The sequence below is a fragment of the Podarcis bocagei genome, assembly GCF_964188305.1.
Source record: "Podarcis bocagei genome assembly, chromosome: 6".
In the NCBI taxonomy this organism is placed as follows: Eukaryota; Metazoa; Chordata; class Lepidosauria; order Squamata; family Lacertidae; genus Podarcis; species Podarcis bocagei.
The window spans coordinates 88,424,051-88,444,512 of NC_138130.1; the positions used below are offsets into that span (position 1 = coordinate 88,424,051).

The following is a 20,462-nucleotide window of genomic DNA, read 5'->3' on the forward strand; positions in this document are numbered from 1 at the left end:
CAGGTTGCAATTCCAATAAAGCACCCTTGCAAGCTATTCCATTTAGGGAGCAACCCTATGGCCAAGAGCCTTGGGATGCAGGTATCTGGCTCACAGGGCTACAGTTTCCAGAGTTTCCTCTGAGATTGATCATTAAACCACTCTGGGAATCGCAGCTCGGAGGATGGGGGTCTCTCAACAACTCTCAGCACCCCTCACAAACTACATCTCCCAGAACCCTTCGGAGGAAGCCATGATGGTTTAAAGTGCATGCCTGAAATAATGGTGTGTTGTTATATTCTGGAGTGACATCCGCAGTTGTATTTTAAGCTGTATTTATTTATTTATTTATCTTATCTTATCCTAGCCTATCCTATCCTGTCATATCCTGCCTTCCAAAGGAGCCCAAGGCGGCAAACCAAAAGCATAATAAAATAATGCAATTAAAAATATAAACATTAAGAACATTGAAAACGATCTAATGATGTGCATTCCTGTATCTAAAGCCCAAATACATACAAGTTAAGAGTAACTGAGTTCCCTATGTGCCCATCACCCAATGAAATCCACACGTGGCACTCCAACGACCTTACTGTTATTCAGAAGAACTTTTTAAAAGTTATTTTCTTTCTCACCCGACGCCCATGAATCATAGCATTAGAAGTGAGTATGACGATCATGTAGTCCAGCCCCCTATAATGCAGGAACATTTCTCCCATTGGGGGGGCTCAAATCCATGACCCTGATCTAAAGTTGTAGGGTTAATTGGTTGGTTCCTTTTTAATTATTCTGCTGACTTTTGATAAACGTTTATTTTGGAGTTGTTGGTTCCCAACATCAAGCTCCAATTTCTGTTTTTGGACCTAGAACAAAGGTACCAGGGGCCAAAAAAATGAAAAGGGGGGAGGGGACCCCCCTAACTCAAAACAACAACCCAGCTTTTCAATGTTTCATCATAGATTAATTACCTGCTTTGGAGAAACCACAGCTGGGCATGTTGCCATGTGCGAGTTAAGGCAAGATGTGGCGCAAGTCATCGTTCCTATGCCTTTCACTGGCAAAAAGCAAAAGTTGGCTTTTATTTGTGAAACGCTTTCTTCTCTATATTCTATTATTTGTCCTCCCTCCTTTTTGAACGCTCTGGTGCTACTTTTGTCTTCTGTGTTGTTGCTTAAGTCCAGTTTGGATTACCGTATTTTCCCCTCTATAACACGCAGATTTTTTCTCCTAAAAAGGAAGGGGAAATGTCTGTGCGTGTTATTGAGCGAATGTGTGGTCCCTGGAGCCGAAAAATTAGGCAAAAATCAAATCGCGCTTCACGGAGAAGGGAAACCTGAAAAGAGGAAGTTGCTGCTTTCCTGCATTCTGCCTCAGGGTCTTACTGCCCACCCTTCTCTGTTTCCTTGCTGTGTTTGCTGAAACGGAACAAAGAGCAGGGAAAGCCCCTCCCCTCCAGGCAAGCAGAGGGGAAAGCAGAGTGTCGCTCCTTCCTCTCTGTGCTCCGGTGCTGCTGAAAACATGCAGGTGGGAGAGAGAGAGAGAGAGAGAGAGAGAGAGAGAGAGAGAGAGAGAGAGAGAGCTGGGTGGGTGCGTGGGGGAAACTTTTGCCTTCCTTTCCTCCCTCCCGTTATACCCCACTCCTGCATTCTTAGCCCTTCTGTGTTTTTCCTTCCCTCCCCACTTAAAATGTGGTTAAAAAGCATGGATCCACATGGATCCTCAGGATTTTTGCACTGGGTCACCCCAAATTCACCATCAGAGCACATAGCATGTCCATGGCTACAGCCTGCCCCCCAAAAATCATGCACCCACTGTTGCCTGGGGCTGCAATGGTGCAAAAATGTGGTTAAAAAGCATGGATCCATATGGATCTTTGCATTGGGTCACCCCCAAATTCACCACCAGAGAACGTAACATGTCCATGGCTACAGCCTGCCCCCCCAAAATCACGCACCCACTGTTGTCTGGGGCTGCAATGGTGCAAAAACGTGGTTACAAAGCATGGATCCACATGGATCCTCAGGATTTTTGCACTGGGTCACCCCAGATTCACCATCAGAGCACATAGCATGTCCATGGCTACAGCCTGCCCCCCAAAAATCATGCACCCACTGTTGCCTTGGGCTGCAATGGTGCAAAAATGTGGTTACAAAGCATGGATCCACATGGATCTTCAGGATCTTTGCATTGGGTCAGCCCAAATTCACCATCAGATCACATGTCTGTGGCCACAGCATGAAGCACAAAAATGATACATCCACTGTTTCATTCAGAATGTTTTTTCCCTTGTTTTCCTCCTCTAAAAACGATGTGCATGTTATGGTCAGGTGCGTGTTATAGAGCGAAAAATACGGTAATTTTGCTGCTCTTGTAAACCTTGATACAGTGGTGCCTCGCAAGACGAAAAGAATCCGTTCTGTGATTCTCTTCGTCTAGTGGTTTTTTTCGTCTTGCGAAGCAAGCCCATTGAAGGATTAGCGGATTAGCGGCTTTTAGCGGCTTATCTGCTGATCGGATCAGCTGATAAGCGGATTAGCGGCTTAGAAAAGGGGGGGAGGGGGAAAAAACCAGCAGGAACTCGCAAGACATTGTCGTCTTGTGAAGCAAGCCCATAGGAAATTCGTTTTGCGAAGCACCTCCAAAACGGAAAACTCTTTCGTCTAGTGAGTTTTCCGTCTTGCGAGGCATTCGTCTTGCGGGGCACCACTGTATTTTATTACGTGATTGAGGTTCAAGCGTTGTATTTGCAAAACGAGCTTGGCAATTGAAAAGTATTGAGCTTAATTTTACCCACAGCCCCATTCCTCAAGGCTGTGTGTGTGTGCGCACACGCTAAATGTTGATATTTTTATCTCAGAACTTTGTACATGTTCCAAGAGGGAACCAAGAAACAGCCTTAACCTGTGAAGGAACCTCTGTGCAACTGGGGGTGCTTGACTCTGCAAATTCCCTAATTGTACAAACAGCGCCTACACACAAGCACTCTGTACATGCTCAGGCTCTTTTACGAGTTGCTCTGAATGTGTCACGAGGGCTGAATGGACAAATTCACCAGACTCAAGGCAGATAGAAGCCTTCCCATCACGGAGCTGGGTGTTCTGGTCTCCGGATGGAGGGGTGGGTTCAAACTGCATTTCTGGCACATCTGTTTTGGAGACCCAGTGTGGTGTAGTGGTTCAGATGTCAGACTCGGACCTGGGAGACCCGGGTTCAAATCCCCATTCAACCATTGGACGACTTTCGGCCAGTCAGTTCCTCTCAGCCTAACTGACCTCACAGGGTTGTTTGGGGGGTTAGCTGATCAAGGGGAAGAACAATGTATACCACCTTTGTGCTCTTTGGAGAAAAGCTAGGATATAAATAAAATAAATTAAAGTAGTGAGGGAGGGGCAGGAATTGTGGTTCCACTTCCTTCTCTATGCACAAACACAAACATTCCCAGTGATAGGTGGAGAGCATTGACGAGTCTATCTGTGAAATGTTCTCACACCTATTTGAGGACCTTCAAGCATCTACATTGACCCGTTGTATTGACTAAACAGGGACACGGGTGGCGCTGTGGGTAAAACCTCAGCGCCTAGGACTTGCCGATCGCATGGTCAGCGGTTCGAATCCCCGTGGCGGGGTGCGCTCCCGTCGTTCGGTCCCAGCGCCTGCCAACCTAGCAGTTCGAAAGCACCCCCGGGTGCAAGTAGATAAATAGGGACCGCTTACCACCGGGAAGGTAAACGGCGTTCAGTGTGCTGTGCTGGCTCGCCAGATGCAGCTTGTCACGCTGGCCACATGACCCGGAAGTGTCTGCGGACAGCGCTGCCTCCCGGCCTATAGAGTGAGATGAGCGCACAACCCTAGAGTCTGGCAAGACTGGCCCGTACGGGCAGGGGTACCTTTACCTTTATTGACTAAACAGTGTGACTCGTTGCGGGTTTAACAGGAGCATTGAAAGTGCTGCATGAAATAAAGCACATATTGAACCCCCCCCCCCAAAAAGAGAGCACATTTCGATGTTTAGTGAAGGCCATCCTTTTTCTGGAGGGCTTTGCTTTCCATGTCTGCCCCATGTGTCTGATGTGTTCCTATATTTCACGCATGCTTTGCAAAGGAACAACGCTTCCTAATTGCTGCAAGGTGAGTACATCAGTGGAAGAGCCCGATGGCTAGCAAGCCTTAATTAACACTGTCTTTTGCATTGGGGGGGGGTCATTATGCGCACTCTTGTACAGCGCGAGAGATGGATGGGATGAGACTTCTTTGAGGATGTGTGCAGTTTCACTTGAGAAACCTCAGCTTGCAGGGTGCTGAAGTATTTCCTTTTTAAAGGTTTGCTGCAAAATGAGTCAGAGCAGCTTCTGCAACAGGCCTGTTAGCTTCTCGTTTGAAAACAGGCCTTTCCCCCTCACTAAAACGTGGCTACAGTGGTACCTCGGGTTACATACGCTTCAGGTTACAGACTCCGCTAACCCAGAAATAGTAACTTGGGTTAAGAACTTTGCTTCAGGATGAGAGCAGAAATTGTGCGGCGGCGGCAGCGGGAGGCCCCATTAGCTAAAGTGGTGCTTCAGGTTAAGAACAGTTTCAGGTTAAGAACGGACCTCCAGAACAAATTAAGTTCTTAACCAGAGGTACCACTGTACTGAACTCTGGTCAGCTTGGCATGCAACAATTTGTTCAGGCTTGTGTTGTTAGGCACCAAAAAAAGGGCCCTGTGTTGCAAAACAAGAACACACTGAAGATACATCGGCTCATAAGATACTGACAATATTTTTATAATGCTATACTGTTTCAAAATTCACAAACCGAAGACATATAATATAATATGTGCATGGAGTCACAAAGGAATAAGAATCAAATAAACGTTCCATGAACAGGAATGGTAGGAGTGGTAAGTCACTATCAGAGATCACTGAAATGGAGGCAGAATACAGTGGTGCCTCGCAAGACAAAAAGAATTTGTTCCTCGAGTCTTTTCGTCTTGCGATGTTTTTCGTCTTGCGAAGCACGGTCCGTCGCAACTGCGCCTCTTCAAGCGGCTTTAAGAAAAAAGCGCAAGACGTTTTCGTCTTGCGAAGCAAGCCCATAGGGAAATTCGTCTAGCGAAGCAACGCAAAACTGAAAAACCCTTTCGTCTAGCAAGTTTTTCGTCTTGCGAGGCATTCGTCTTGCGGGGCACCACTGTACCTTTCCACAGTCAGTATCCTACAAATGTGAGATGATGGGTGCTCCAAACATCGCAATAGGATGCTCCAAGCACAGCAGCAGACAGTACAGTTCTTCCAGGATAATGAACTGTTTCCGTGATAAATCTTCATCACCTAGCAATAATATGAAATGAAAACCAGTGAAAGAAATGGCAGGCCTGCATGTTAACCAACCAATAATAAATACATACCAAATTAATAGTCCCCAAAGGTACATTAAATGGCCATGGATCAGCTATCATTAAAAAGTGTAGTAAGCTGATGCTGTTGGCAAAACCCAAGTGGCATTAAAATAGCTCTCAACAGGTGCAGTGAATCACATAGAATTACAGGAAATTTAGAGGTACATTATCTGAAGTATAGCAAAGAACATACGAACAGTAGCCATCTTGACAGAAAACTAAAGCAAAACAATTAAAATCTAATTCAGTATTTGTGTTGTTAGGCATCGGGGTCATGAGCCCTGAACAACCTCAGTGGTCACACGCCAGGGGGGCAACAAATGTTTTGTTTTGTTTTTCATTTGTACAATAGGTTAGTCCTAAGGGTCAGATAGAGCCTTGAGCTCCAGGTCTGAGGTTCCCCACCTCTGATGTAAATAATAGCAAAAATAAAGAAATTTGAGGATTGGGAAAAGATGCTTGGAAATTCCTGAGAATCCACTGAATTTTCTCGGTATCCTCCCAAAATGTGGATAATTGCCAGGAATCAATCAACATTGACCAAGGCTGCTTTTTAGTGTAACAGGCAGCGCATACCTTTGTTCAAGCTGCTGCGCTATTTTCTACCTGCTTTTCAAAACACATCACTAAGGAATGCATACTTGATGTGAATTTGATTCCCTGCTCTCGGAGCATTGATGCAATCCATCTTCTTCCCGTTGATGAAAATTCAGCTGCAGCGGAAAGGGATGGGGGAGGTGTTTGTGGGTCTCCTTCCCAAAGGCTCAGCTTGGCTCCCCAAGGTTAAAACAAGGGAACTTTCACAAGTTCTGCTTGACATCTGATACTTTATCTTCATTGAGTCCTTGCTAAGTGGTAAGCAACAGTTTGATATGCAAAACACCATGGGGGTGAGATTGGGGAAAGTCATCGTGAAAATGTGGAGTGCAGTCTCTAAATACACAACATTATTATGGCGGCTCAGTCTATTGGATCCCATCAGCTCCAGCCAGCACAATTGTTCTGTATTCAAATGGCGTGCGTGCATCGCGTCATGTGACCAGTTATGCAGCTCTGCTCCCCCCAGTATTTTATTCAAGTTGACCCCCCTGTAGGGTGGTAGGCAAATTGAATAAAGAATAATAAATTCCTGCAGAATTAAAAAAAATAATGAATTATTGCTTAAATCGAGTCCCATGTAGTCTCTTTTTAACATTGGCTACTGGGTAGTCATAAAACTACTGTTTTGCCATAAATTTGTCTAATTCATGCTGGAAAAATGGAAGGAACATTGTTCCATATCTGGTGGAACTGCAAAAAAACCAAGACCTACTGGGGTATGATTCATGAAGAACTAAAAAAAAATGTTAAAAACATACAGTGGTACCTCGGGTTAAGAACTGGAGGTCCGTTCTTAACCTGAAACTGTTCTTAACCTGAAGCACCACTTTAGCTAATGGGGCTTCCCGCTGCCGCTGCACCGCCGGAGCACAATTTCTGTTCTCATCCTGAAGCAAAGTTCTTAACCCGAGGTACTATTTATGGGTTAACGGAATCTGTAACCTGAAGCATCTGTAACCTGAGGTACCACTGTACTTAGAAAAGAAACCAGAGGCATATTTATTAGGCTTATTGAGAAAAGACATACTGCAGAAAAAGAAAGGAATTTTCTTACATGCTACAGTCACCGCCAGGATACTATATGCCAGTAAATGGAAGAGTGAAGTAATACCCACAAAAGAAGACTGGCTATACAAATTAAGTCAATTTATAGAAATGGCAAAGCTAATGCCATACATAAGACAGACAAACCAAAAACTCAGACTAGAATGGCAGTGTTTCGAAGAATACATGGACAAACACTGTTCAAGAAAGACTATGTTGATATGCTTAGATTAAAGGAGTAAAGTAGAAATTATTAATTAGGAATGTCATAATGAGATCAAAATTTAAAATTTAAAAAATGCAATGATGGTATTGAATGTGTAAGATAAGGAAGTCGAGATGTTGTGGAGGGGGGTCAAAGGGTGTGGTGGTGGGAAGATAAGGGGGTAGGAAGGATTCTTAATATGTAAATAGTAGCCTTATTTTTGTATGTCTTTGCACCTATAGGGTGCATTTTTTTCTGTATTACTAAAATATAATAATAATAATAATAATAATAATAATAATAATAATAATAATAATAAACTTAGAAAAAAGAAAAAAACCTACTGTTTTGCCATGCCCGCAGGTGTTCTTAAACCGAATGCCACCACTCCTGCCCACAATGTGACAAACGCAACGACCCCTACTGCTCCTGCCACCACAGTTGGCACCAACGTAAGCACCAGTGCCCACCCTGAAAATAAAACAAGCGCAAAGCCCACCACAGTGAAACCTGTGTCTCCTAAGATGACCTCAGTGACTTCCAAGGCTACTTCGCCTTCTGCTTCTGCGACAGGTACGTGTTGATCTGCAGCTACAGTCCAGTAGGAAAGGAAAAGATCGATAAGACTTATCCTTCATGGAATTGTTCCATCATAATAGTATTTTTATTATGTGTACTCCGCCCACCTGACTGGGTTACCCCAGCCGCTTTGAGTGGCTTCCAGCATATATAAAAACACGATAAAACATCAAACATTAAAAACTTCCCTAAACAGGGCTGCCTTCAGATGTCTTCTAAAAGTCAGATAGTAGTTTATTTCCTTGACATCTGGTGGGAGGGCGTTCCACAGGGCGGGTGCCACTACCGAGAAGGCCCTCTGCCTGGTTCCCTGTAACTTGGCTTCTCGTAATGAGGGAACTGCCAGAAGGCCCTCAGAGCTGGACCTCAGCGTCCAGGTTGAATGATGGGGGTGGAGACGCTCTTTCAGGTACGCAGGGCCAAGTTGAGAGTTGGTTGTGAGAAATAAGGTACGAAGGTTCATTTGGGCAGTCTTCTGAGGACCTCATCTTTTTTAAGCCCCTCAGAAAAAAGGGAGGTGGAAAAATGATAAAGACGAGATTAAAAGCAGGGGTGAAGACATGTCATAAAGCTCTTGGGACTGTAGCCAGTCAGTGGTGTGATTTGACTGCAGTAAAAGAAGTCATGCGAACCGGTAGATTTCATTCTGCACTGGTCAGACATTGTCATGGGTACTGTAATTGGTTCTGGATGCCACACTTTAATAATGATGTAGGTAAATCTGAACAGGCTTATAGGAAGGCAGTGAAGATGCTATATAAAAGTGGTCCTTATGAGGGGGGTTGAAGGGACGCGGGTGGCGCTGTGGTCTAAACCACAGAGCCTAGGGCTTGCCGATCAGAAGGTCAGCAGTTTGAATCCCCGTGACGGGGTGAGCTGCCGTTGCTCGGTCCCTGCTCCTGCCAACCTAGCAGTTTGAAAGCACGTCAAAGTGCAAGTAGATAAATAGGTACCGCTCCACGCGGAAGGTATACAGCGTTTCTGTGTGCTACTCTGGTTCACCAGAAGTGGCTTAGTCATGCTGGCCATATGACCTGGAAGCTGTGTGCCGGCTCCCTCAGCCAATAAAGCAAGATGAGCGCCGCAACCCCAGAGTTGGCCACGACTGGACCTAATGGTCAGGGGTCCCTTTACCTTTCCTTTATGAGGGGGGTTGAAGGAGCAGCATGTTTAGACTGGAGAAGATGAGGACCAGGGTGGAGTGGGGGACATGATAGCACCCTCCAAATACCTGAAGTACCATCACACCGAAGAGGTGTTCTCCGTTGCTCCAAAGGGCAGGACTATCTCTTAAAAGGAGGGTATTTTGGTTGAGATTCCTAGAATAGTTCAACAAACAGTCTCTCTTCACAGGGAATTATGGGTCTTGTTGCTCTGTAAGGGGTCTCTCTAATAACTCCCAGCATGCTTCACAAACTACACTTCCCAGAGTCCTTTGGGGGAAGCCATGACGGTGTGAAATGGTGCCCTGGCGCCATGACTATCGCTCAGAATTCTTGGGCATAAAACTTTGGGGAATGCACCTCGTATAATAAGTATGTCGGCTGGTTGTCTGTCTTCTTTCAGTCACTCCCAAAGGTGCAGCGGCTCAAGTCTCATCCTCGGGGTTCAGCGCAGGCAGCTTCATCGGCGGCATCGTCTTGACGCTGGGACTTCTTGCGGTTGGCTACATCGGATGCAGGACGTACCACGCGAAACGGGGCGTCCAGTACCGAACCATGTATGTAGTGGAGTGTTTCGTTGCTGACCTAGATTATGTTGGTTTTAATTTTTGTATTACATTGTGAGTCGCTTTGAGATCACTTTTTTGTGACTAATAAGTTCCAACAAAACAAACAAACTTAAGAGGTCTCAGGTTCGATCCTGGCCACCTCTGTGTATGAAACCTTGGGGAGTCATTGCCCACGAACGGATCTAAATGGATCTAAATTGTCTGGCACAGTGCAAGGCAACACTCTGCATTCACAGCCTGCGTGGCTCCAGTGAGCATCCAAAGTATAAGGTGTGGTATTCGGTGCTGCTCACACTCAGAGTAGACCCACTGGAGTTAATGGGCAGGACTTAAGGTTCATTAAGGTCCGTGGTTTGTAGTTAGTTGAACGCAGCCCATTGTGTGTGCCCTGGCAGTTCTGTGCTAGTATCCTCCTGCAACATTTTTGCAGAACTCCTGGGCCCCAAAAATGGCATTATACTGCCTTTGATTGCAGATTCACCCTCCTGGTGTCCCCATTGGACTGGGCTCACAATCTTCACACCTTTAATGCAGCGCAAGAACAAGTACTCTAGTGACCCAAATGCCTGCCTGTGTTTTCATCCATGCTGCAGTTTTTGTCCCTGTTCTAGGCAAGACTCGCATGAACGCCACGTTGATTTGTTCTCTTGTCTAACCATGAAAGCCCTTTGTTTGTTTGTTTGCTTGCTTGCTTCGTTTCATTTCGTTTGATGGCTTCCTTTGATTTTTCTCGGCATTGGGAGAGGCCAGGCTCTCTCTGACATCCCCTCTTTTGAACTCCCTCAGCCACCTTGCTGCCCTCTTAGCTTCTGCTGCTTATCAGCGATAAACTTCCGTCCCTCCCTGCTGTTCGTAAAAAAACCCCACCTTACGAATGTGCACGTAGCCCCGTCTTGCTTCAGAATTGCTTCTTGCGTTAGCCCTTGAGCAAAGCTAAACTCCTCAGCAGTGCTGTTGGACTCTGAATGTTTAGCAGTGTGTTGGTGAGCTCTTTTGATTGGATGTGGGGAACTTTCAGCCCTCCAGATTTCTTGCATAAGTTCTTGGAGGCCAGACTGGGAGCAGCCTCCGGGACCATATAACACAGGTCCTAAAGGATCTACACTGGCTCCCAGTACGTTTCCAAGCACCATTCAAAGTGTTGGTGCTGACCTTTAAAGCCCTAAACGGCCTCGGCCCAGTATGCCTGATGGAGCATCTTCACCCCCATCGTTCAGCCCAGACACTGAGGTCCAGCTCCGAGGGCCTTCTTGGTGGTGGCACCCACCTTGTAGAAACTCTGCCATCAGATGTCAATGAGATAGGCAACTATTTGACTTTTAGAAGACCTGTTCAGGGAAGTTTTTAAGGGTTGATGTTTCATGACGTTTTTCATATATTGTTGGAAGCTGCCCAGAATGGCCGGGGTAACCCAATCAGAATAATAATAATAATAATAATAATAATAATAATAATAATAATAATAATAATAATATAGACATGGTGGCTATACTCAGCCTCTCTGGTCAGAGGCTGCATACTTCTGAATACCAGTTTGCTGGAAACCACACAAAAGAGTACTTCTGCACTCGTGTCCTGCTGGCAAGTTTGCCCCTATACATGTGGTTGGCCACTGAGAACAGGATGCCATGGAATTAAAAGAGTTGGAAGGGACCCAAGGGTCATCTATGACAGGCTTCCTCAAACTCAGCCTTCCAGATATTTTGAGACTACAATTCCCATCATCCATGACCACAGGTCCTGCTAGCTAGGGATCATGGGAGTTGTAGGCCAAAAAACAGGGCTGAGTTTGAGGAAGCCTGATCTGTGACATACTAGATGGACCAACAAGTTCATCTTATGCCCAGGTGTTTCTGAACTACAGCTCCCATCAGCCTTAGTAAGCATAATAATAATTTATTATTTGTACCCCGCCCATCCGGCTGGGTTTCCCCAGCCACTCTGGGCAGCTTCCAACAAAGATGGAAAATACATTAAAATGTCACACATTAAAAACTTCCCTGAACAGGGCTGCCTTCAGATGTCTTCTAAATGTTAGGTAGTTGTTTATTTCTTTGACATCTGATGGGAGGGTGTTCCACAGGGCGGGTGCCACTACCGAGAAGGCCCTCTGCCTGGTTCCCTGTAGCTTTGCTTCTTGCAATGAGGGAACCACCAGAAGCCCCTCGGCGCTGGGTCCGGGCAGGATGATGGGGGTGGAGACGCTCCTTCAGGTATACTGCCAGGGATGATGGGAAGTTCAGCAACATCTGGAGGGCCAACAATTGCCCACACCTTTAGATGCCTAGGTGCGTTATTCCACTTGCTTCAAAATGTGCAAAGCCATGTCCCGGGCGCACCTCCTCCTCATTCTTCTGGGGGGGGGGGAGGATTAGACCTTTGCTCCAAAGTCAACTATCTTTAGGACAAAGGAAGAGGAATTGGCATGCCGGACATTGCCATTCCTTCTCAGCGAGCTCAGCCTGTTTTATCTTTGCATTTGTTTATTTGCAGTTCCAGACTCCCATTTATGCATGGAATGCTCAGCCCAAGGCTAGCTTCAGTGGTGGCGGGGTCCATCTAATCTCAACCATCCAGAGGTTTCCTTGCACTTAGCTTTGATGTGCTGTAGTTATCAAGCTGTGTTTTGCTAGTTCATTCATGCACATTTGTACGCCTGTGTGCAAGATCTTTCCGACATGCTTGCACATGTATATATCCTTGACATGTTTTCTTTGTTAACGTAGCTGGCTCCGTCATACCCCCCCCCCATTTTTTAAAAGTAATGCTTAAAAATCCCTCATGTGTCGGCTACTTCTGCCCCCATATTAAGTAGGAAAATGCCAGTTATGAAGGATTGGGGAGGGTATGTGGACAGAGGGAAGACCCACGCATGGCTTGATTGATTGATTGATTGATTGATTGATTGAATTTATATCGCGCCCTTCCTCTCTATGGAGCCCAGGGCATCAAATAGACCAGTGTTTCCCAACCTTTTTTGGGCAAAGGCACACTTGTTTCATGAAAAAAATCTCGAGGCACACCACCATTACAGCCCCGTGACGTCAGCGTGCAGCGTCACGCCGGGAGGGACATGAATTGCTAGCAAATTACATAATCACCTCCTTGAGGGCTGGCTCATCTTCTCTGAAGGCAGAACCCCATTAATTAACAGCACAGACTCACACCATAGCCAAGACGAGGGGGGAAAACCTCAGGCATGCACAGTCATGCACATGTGGGGGCTAAATGAGGACGAAGACCGGGCAGAGAGCAGGGTTCAAATCACCCCACCTGGCCAGGACAATCCCTGGGTGCTCCCTTGGGCCACTCGCCTGACCCACCTCGCAGGGCTGTTGTTGCGAGGATAACACGGGGAGAACCATGCGCGCCCCCGGGAGCTCCTTGGAGTAGAAAGCGGGCGATGAATGCAATGCTCGAAATATATGAGAGGCGACCAGGTTTTGCAGGTAAGGGGCCCCCGCCAGCCTCTGCTTCCAACACCCGGCGCAACGACGCCGAAGTTTCCCCCGGGGCTCGGCTCGGGGAGCAGCGCTGCTCCCCCCCGGCTCCCCTTCGCCCTCCCGGCTCTCTCTGCCGCCCACTGGGGACCCCCCTCACCTGCCAAGTCCGGAGCGCCGGTGGAAGTTGCATGCATGCATGCAGGGCGCCGCGTTGCCATTGCATTGCACTGCACTCCATGCAACGCCTGCACGCATGCATTGCCTTGCACGCCCGCCAAGGGGTCTCCCCGTGGTCCGATGCGTCCCCTCCGGCGCGGATGCAGCATTGCAAAAATAAAACCCCCCCGACGCAGCCCTCCTCCGCCTCCGCGGGGATCCCCGGGCTCCATCCTGCCGCCCGATCTCCACGGGGGCGCAGGCAGGCTGCGCGGGGTCTGCGCGGAAGAGCCCCTGCCCGCCCGGCCGCCGCCACTGCGCTCATTCCATGGCCGGGAGAAGAGCGCTTCAAACAAAACGCCCGGCCCGCCAGGCCACGCTGGGAAACGTAGTTTGCGCACCCCGCGCGAGCGCGGAGCCCAAGGGCGAGGGGACTACGGATCCCGGCAGCCCCCGCGCCGGGGACGGAGGGGGAGAGGCCAGGTGCAGGGATGGAGGGACGGGTGGGCGAGTGAGTGAGTGAGTGGCAGCCACCAAGCCTTGGCCGAGAGCCAGGAAGGGCCTCCCCGGAGGAGGAGGAGGAGGGAGGCGCAGAGCGGGAGGGAGGGAGGGAACCCCAGGGGTCATCTAGTGACGGCGCCCCAATCGAAAATGTGACTTTAAAAAAAAAATCTTTCGAATTTTTTAATTTTTCCCGCGGCACACCAGGCAACATCTCACGGCACACTAGTGTGCCGCGGAACAGTGGTTGGGAAACACTGCGAGCCCAGGGCATCAAATAGACAAACTATCAAAAAAGAAAACAAAGCAAAAATATTCTAAAGCAGCCTTTCTCAACCTGTGGGTCCCCAGATGTTGTTGAACTACAACTCCCATCACCCCTAGCTAGCAAGGCCAGAGCTCAGGGGTGATGGAAGTTGTAGTCCAACAACATCTGAGGACCCACAGGTTGAGAACTGCTGTTCTAAAGGAAGTTATAAACATTCTTCCATCCACTTGCCAGGGACGGTATTTTTCTGCTGCCAAATGCCTGGGTAAACTGAAATTCAAATTCCTCCTGAAGGTTAATAATGATGAAGACAGACTCACCTTGCTAGGGAGCACATTCCACAAGCAGGGAGCTACCACTAAAAGGGCTCTGTCATGGGTTGGCACCAACCAGGGAGACCTTGGTGGGGGCACCACCAACAAGGCTGCACACAGTACTGTGACGCAGGGGGCCTATTCTGCTGCTCTCACCTTCCCCACCCAATTTTGTAAGAGAGGGAACCCATGAATTGGGTTCAATCTCTGTTGATAGTCTCTTCCCTTCCTACAGGCTTGAGCATCATTGATCGGTCAGTGACTTCCTGTTTTTTCACTTCATAGTGCAGTATTATCTCTAGCTGTCTTGGCTTGAGAAACATGAGCAGCTGCCTTATACCAGATCACATAATTGGTCCATCTAATGGTAAACCTCTGGGATTCCCTGCTACTGGATCTTTTTCAGTGAAAATGCTAGAGAATAAGGCTTGGGTCCAACTGTACAGTGCACACTGCTGAACAGTGGTCACTCCCCATGGACTGTGGCTCAAACCCATAAGGTGGCCTTCCCCAAGGGGGTTCCCTCCAGATGTTTTGGACTACAACTACATCTGCTGAGGCTGATGGGTGTTCTAGGCTGAAACATCTGGCAAGCACTGCATTGAGAAAAGACTGTCATAAAAAAACTTCACTGCTTAGATGTCACAGATACCCTAGGTAGCTTGAGTCTATTACTATTTATGACATTTTTAGTCACAGTGTAAGCAACTAACACTGAAATAATAATAATAATAATAATAATAATAATAATAATAATAATAATAATAATAATAATAATTATTATTTATACCCTGCCCATCTGGCTGGGTTTCCCCAGCCACTCTGGGCGGCTTCCAAAATACAGTACCCTATTAAACATTAAAAGCTTCCCTAAACAGTTAAAACCAGTTAAAAACAATGGAAAACATTCCAACCAAGGAAGAGTAGCAGATGAAACTAATGGACTATTCTGAAATGTTAGAAACTCGCTGGAAGAATCGGAAACCAGGAAGAAACAACTTTTAATAAAGAACGGGGGGATTGTGTAAACTGTTTGGAAAATTATTGTGTACAAATAGGATCATCTTAAAACGCATAGTTAAAACGATTGACTAAGAAATAGTGAGAGAATAAATGAAAATTGGACTGTTGAGGAGATACAGTAAGAAAATTATAACCGAAGGAACCATGATAGTTGGGGAAGGGAAGCCAGATGGGATATTTGTATTGGATGTTCGTTTGAAAAATTGAAAAAAAAATAATGTATTTTTTTTACAAAATAAAAACAATGAAAACCGAAAACCCAGAACACCACAAGTAAGCCATATACTAAGAAGGTCCGCTACACACAATATATTGAGTGATGCTTCATCAGTGTAAATTTAATACTTAATGTTGTCTTCTTTTTTCCAGTGACGAACACGATGCCATAATTTAAAGCCTTCGCTCAGAAGACAAAGATGAAACCCCACTCTTGTTCCTGCTTTTAGAAGCAATCTCTTCCCCCTACGGAAAACAAGCTTTAAACTGTCCAGAGCCTACACTGGGTGCTTAATTGCTTTTTTTTGGGGGGGGTGTACCTTTCTGTAAAATTATGGTGGACCCAGATTCCGCAAGGATGCTGGAAATTTCAAAGTGCCTTCACTGAAGAGTTCTGAGGACCGTCTACACAACTGGTCCCTACTTGGGGACTGAAGACATGAGCTTAGTTAAAAGTTGCGACTTCTTAGCCATTACACGCTGAAAATCAGGGGATGTGGGCTCCACAACAGAACACAATGCTGTGAACATGCTTCTGTCTACCACTCTTAAAGTTACGTTGTCCTTCTGTTCAGCAAATAAACCAAGCTTCTGTTTTCAAGATGGCAGGTGAATCAAAAGCAACCTTTTTCACGTTGCTCTTCTTCAGTTTGTGGAATGAGGTGGTTTGGGCAGGGAGAAAAATATTTTTGTTAATGATCTGATGTTGCATGTGCCTTGAATTTTTGAGGAAAATATTTTTCTACTTTTAGCATATACAAGGGTGCATGAAAGGGTTTTTTCATTCGGGCATGAGAATTGTTTGCTTTCTTTCGTTTACCTTGTGTGTGTTTTTTATAATGATGCATCGTCTGTGTGCTAGTACCCACTGGGTTGGAGGTATATAATTCCAGTTAATTTTCAGCGCAACCTTGCACCACAAAAGCAAAGACCAGAATAATTGCTCCGCTGGTTCCGTGTGTGGTGAAATCTTACCAGGTTCAGTACTGTGTGTCATATGAATTGGCTATGGGACAGTGGAATACATGTTGCCGGCCGGCCTGATATATACAGTTCCTTGACTAGTTCATTGCTTGAATTCAGGCTTGTGTCTGTTAAATGTCGTTGAGAAGAAAGGCAGATTCATAAGAAAGCTTCCACTGGGGATTATTTAAACTTGAATACATTCTGGGGATGTTTTTTTAAAGGACGAATCACTGTTTTGAGAGAAGCTTTGCGTGGCGTACACAATATATATTTCTTTTCCTGCTCTTGCCTCTGTTCTTTTTTTTTATTTCAGAGCGTAACATTTACCAGATGCAAAAGAGGGGAGTGCAGGCTTGTCCATGAGCCGTAATTCCTCTTCCAATGAACTAGTTTGTATTGTCACGCTAAGCCACAGTTTGTTTTAAACCGTGGCTTCATCGCAGACCCCAGCAGCTACCATAAATAAGCCATAGTATGGATTGTGTTGCGCAAACAAGGACTGTGCTTCATAGGGTGCTGTTTCAGACCTGTGGTGCCTTAAGCTCAGCATTGTCTTACAATGACTGGCTCTCCAGAGTTTCGGCAGGGGGCATTCCCAGCTCTTCCTGCAGATGCCAGTCATTGGACCTGGGACCTTCTAGTTTTGCGCAGCGACAGTATTGTAGCCAATGAGGTTAATCCGAGGCGCGATTATTGCTGATTGGACCTGGGACTTTCTGTGTGCAAAGCAAGATGCTGTGCCACTGAACTGTGGCCCATTCCTAAAACCACGAGCCATGAAACAGAAGGGGGGAAAGCCAATATTTATTCTGGGTTTATTTCTAGCTTTTCACTCGTGTTGTGTTTGGAACAATCAGAGCACAATCTGGGTTTGCATGACATGTCCAGCCATGTTGTGCACATTGACGATTAAGCCGTTGTTTGTAACAAACTATGGCTCAGCATGGCGTGCAAACCAATGTAATTTCAACTCTCTAAAAAGAGCTGTTCTCTGTCTCCAGCCTTGCTTGCTGCTGAGAAAAATTATGCACTGTTCACAGAGAGAAGGGAAGCTTAAACTCCTTTCATTTGTTGTTGGGGGGGGCAGGGGGCGGGACATCTCCTCTTCCTAGTTCAGACACAAAACTTCCTCCCAAGCTCCTGATTGTAGCCAGCAGACTTTCTCTTGCCCTCATGACTCCGCCATCAGGTGCACATAAGGCTTTTTCTACTTCCCTCCCTTTTTGCATGGATGTAACTACAGATTATGGGACGCGGGTGGCGCTGTGGGTTAAACCACAGAGCCTAGGACTTGCCGATCAGAAGGTCAGCGGTTCGAATCCCCGCGACGGGGTGAGCTGCCGTTGCTCAGCCCCGCTCCTGCCAACCTAGCAGTTCAAAAGCACATCAAAGTGCAAGTAGATAAATAGGTACCGCTCCACGCGGAAGGTATACAGCGTTTCTGTGTGCTGCTCTGGTTCACCAGAAGCGGCTTAGTCATGCTGGCCATATGACCTGGAAGCTGTATGCTGGCTCCCTCGGCCAGTAAAGCGAGATGAGCACCGCAACCCCAGAGTCAGCCACGACTGGGCCTAATGGTCAGGGGTCCCTTTACCTTTTTGACTGTACAGATTGCAGTGGATTTCATACCTAAGTTTTTTTGAAATCTCTTTTTTAAAAACAAACAAACACAGAGAGTAATTAGCCAATGCACTTGTTTGTTTGTTTGTTTGTTTGTTTGTTTGTTTGCTTGCTGTTAATGTGCCCACTGTTTTGATGGTCTCTGATTACATATCAAAAGTTCCCTGAAGTTGATGGGGGGCAATTAATGCATCTGTTTCATCTCAGAAAAGAACATACTAGTTTTTCACCACATCTTCGGTGGAAGATTATTGAAACTACTGCAATGTTCTAAGATATAAGAAGCAGAAGAAAGCATCACGGGGCTGGTTAATAGCTAAAGGCTGTCGAGCAATGCTATACTTACCATGGGCGAGTCTGATTTTTTTTAACAAACACTTCCCAAGGGAAGCAGCTGGCACTATATATAGAAGCATTGTGTAATGGTGATTGTTGTGAATGCATCCAGTCTCCATGTACCCATAGGATGTTCCTAACAACCACTGCTAAGGGATGGATATTCATGATTGACAAATATCCCTCCAGGAAGCATATCTCAGTATTGCAAGTGGGAGTTCCTTTGAGTTACTTAGAAAACCCTTTGCTCTATTTAGCAGTTTTAAACCAGTTCAACGGACGTTGCTTCTTCCTGAAGAATCTTGGCAACCAGGAAGTACGTCTCCCGTTCCCAATCCCCATATTGCAATTCCTAGATTTTAGAATCAGTGTGAAGCTGGTATCTGTTTGTCACCAGGCTTCTGGGAGTTTTTTTGTAATCCTCTTCCCCACCCCCCTTTCCCTCAAAAAAAGTTTAATATTTAATATGCAAGAGTGCTTACTGTTAAAATGATGGAGTCTGTTCATTGAACAAGAAGATTGGGGATTGGGTTTCCATCTATTTTTAAAAAGATGAAACAATTAGATCGATGATGCTCCAACCCCCCATTTTTTCCCCTGATGTGACAAGGATGCAAATTGTTCTGAGTAATTGTAATGAACATTCTTTTTTCTGCCAAACCGTTGCCAGATTTATTCCAGAGGTTTTCAATATTTTTGAGTCCACGGCTCCCTTGACCAACTACATTCTTTCTGCATCTGTCCTGGGGAGAAATGCTCTCTGAGCCTTAGAAGCCCAATTATGTCCCCCCTTGCCTGCAGAACTGGCAGCCTCTCACCCTTTTCCAAACACCCTCCCTTGTGGATTGTTCCTTCAGCCTCCTCTCCCCTCTCCTTGGGAGTCCTCTGAGCTGCCACAGCTACCGCCCCTGCTCTCTGAGCTGCCTTCCCCCCAAAGAGAGGTGCCTCCTCACACTGCCCCACGGGGGACTGGGAAGCACCCCCTAGCCAGCCCTAGAGACACCATTTGCCTGGGGAGCTTGTAGCCAGGGCTGCTGCAACAAACAGCTGTGCAAGCCTTTGGGAGGCAGAGACGCAAGAGGGCATCCGAGGAGGGAAGGGAAGGGAAGGAAAGGAAAGGGAGACACACTGTTTGAAAACCACTGCTTTATTCAATTAAACTTGAGGGCCTTTATTCAACATTTTGCAACAGCTGGTAAGAAATACTCAGTTTCTGTATTTGACGGTTTCTTCTTGTCACCTACCTGCAGTATATATTTGATTTATCTCATTTTTTTTCTGCTGCCCTTCGCTCACAGAAATAAAGGTTAATGAAAACTTTCGTTTGCAATCTGAGTGCTTTAAGGGATCTTGGAGGTTACTCCCAAGCCTACCTTCTCATCATGTTTGCATTCCTGTCTGTGGTGTAGTGGTTAAGAGCAGTGGACTATAATCTGGTGAACCGGGTTCGCTGCCCCGCTCCTCCACATGCAGCTGCTGGGTGACCTTGGGCCAGTCACACTTCTCTGAGGTCTCTCAGCCCCACTCACCTCACAGAGTGTTTGTTGTGGGGGAGGAAGGGAGAAGGAGAATGTTAGCCACTTTGAGACTCCTTCAGGTAGTGATAAAGTGGGATATCAAATCCAAACTACTACTACTACTACTACTACTACTACTACTACTACTACTTCATGACGTCTTTGCCAGCTTGGTCCTATCCACAGAATGGAAGATGGCAGAATCCCCAAGGTGCCCTACAGGGAGCCAACTTCAGGCACCAGGAGCATTGACTGACCAACTCTGCGTTACAACGATGTCTGCAAATGTCTCATGAAGGCTGGCAACATCAACTCTGCCCTGTGGGAATCCCTTGTAGTGCCTGGAGACAGGTAGCTCCATCCAACAGTGTGACTTCATCCCCAAAGGTGCATTCCTCCATTGTATCCTGAGACAGGCTGATGCCAACAACAGCACATTTATTACTCAATAGGGTGGGGTGTCCATATATATATATAGTTCTATAATGCTCAGATGAGACAGAGGTCCCCATAGCACTGAGGAGCGTATGATCCAGTGGAGAATCTGTGTTCTAGGTGTTGCTGAACTCACGCTGCCATCATT

At 46.4% G+C, this 20,462-nt stretch overlaps 1 protein-coding gene across 1 annotated transcript in view; it reads left to right on the forward strand.

Moving 5' to 3' along the window:
* The window catches only part of TMEM123 (transmembrane protein 123), a gene marked incomplete at its 5' end in the record, with an annotated part of 32,046 nt that extends 12,363 nt beyond the window's left edge, over positions 1–19,683 (forward strand). The window contains 3 exons of the mRNA XM_081197717.1: positions 7,572–7,781; positions 9,354–9,507; positions 15,594–19,683. Coding sequence (XP_081053843.1) covers positions 7,572–7,781; positions 9,354–9,507; positions 15,594–15,618 — 389 coding nt within the window. The 3' untranslated portion in view covers positions 15,619–19,683. The remainder of the gene's footprint in view (positions 1–7,571; positions 7,782–9,353; positions 9,508–15,593) is intronic.
* Between the last annotated feature and the right edge of the window lie 779 nt (positions 19,684–20,462).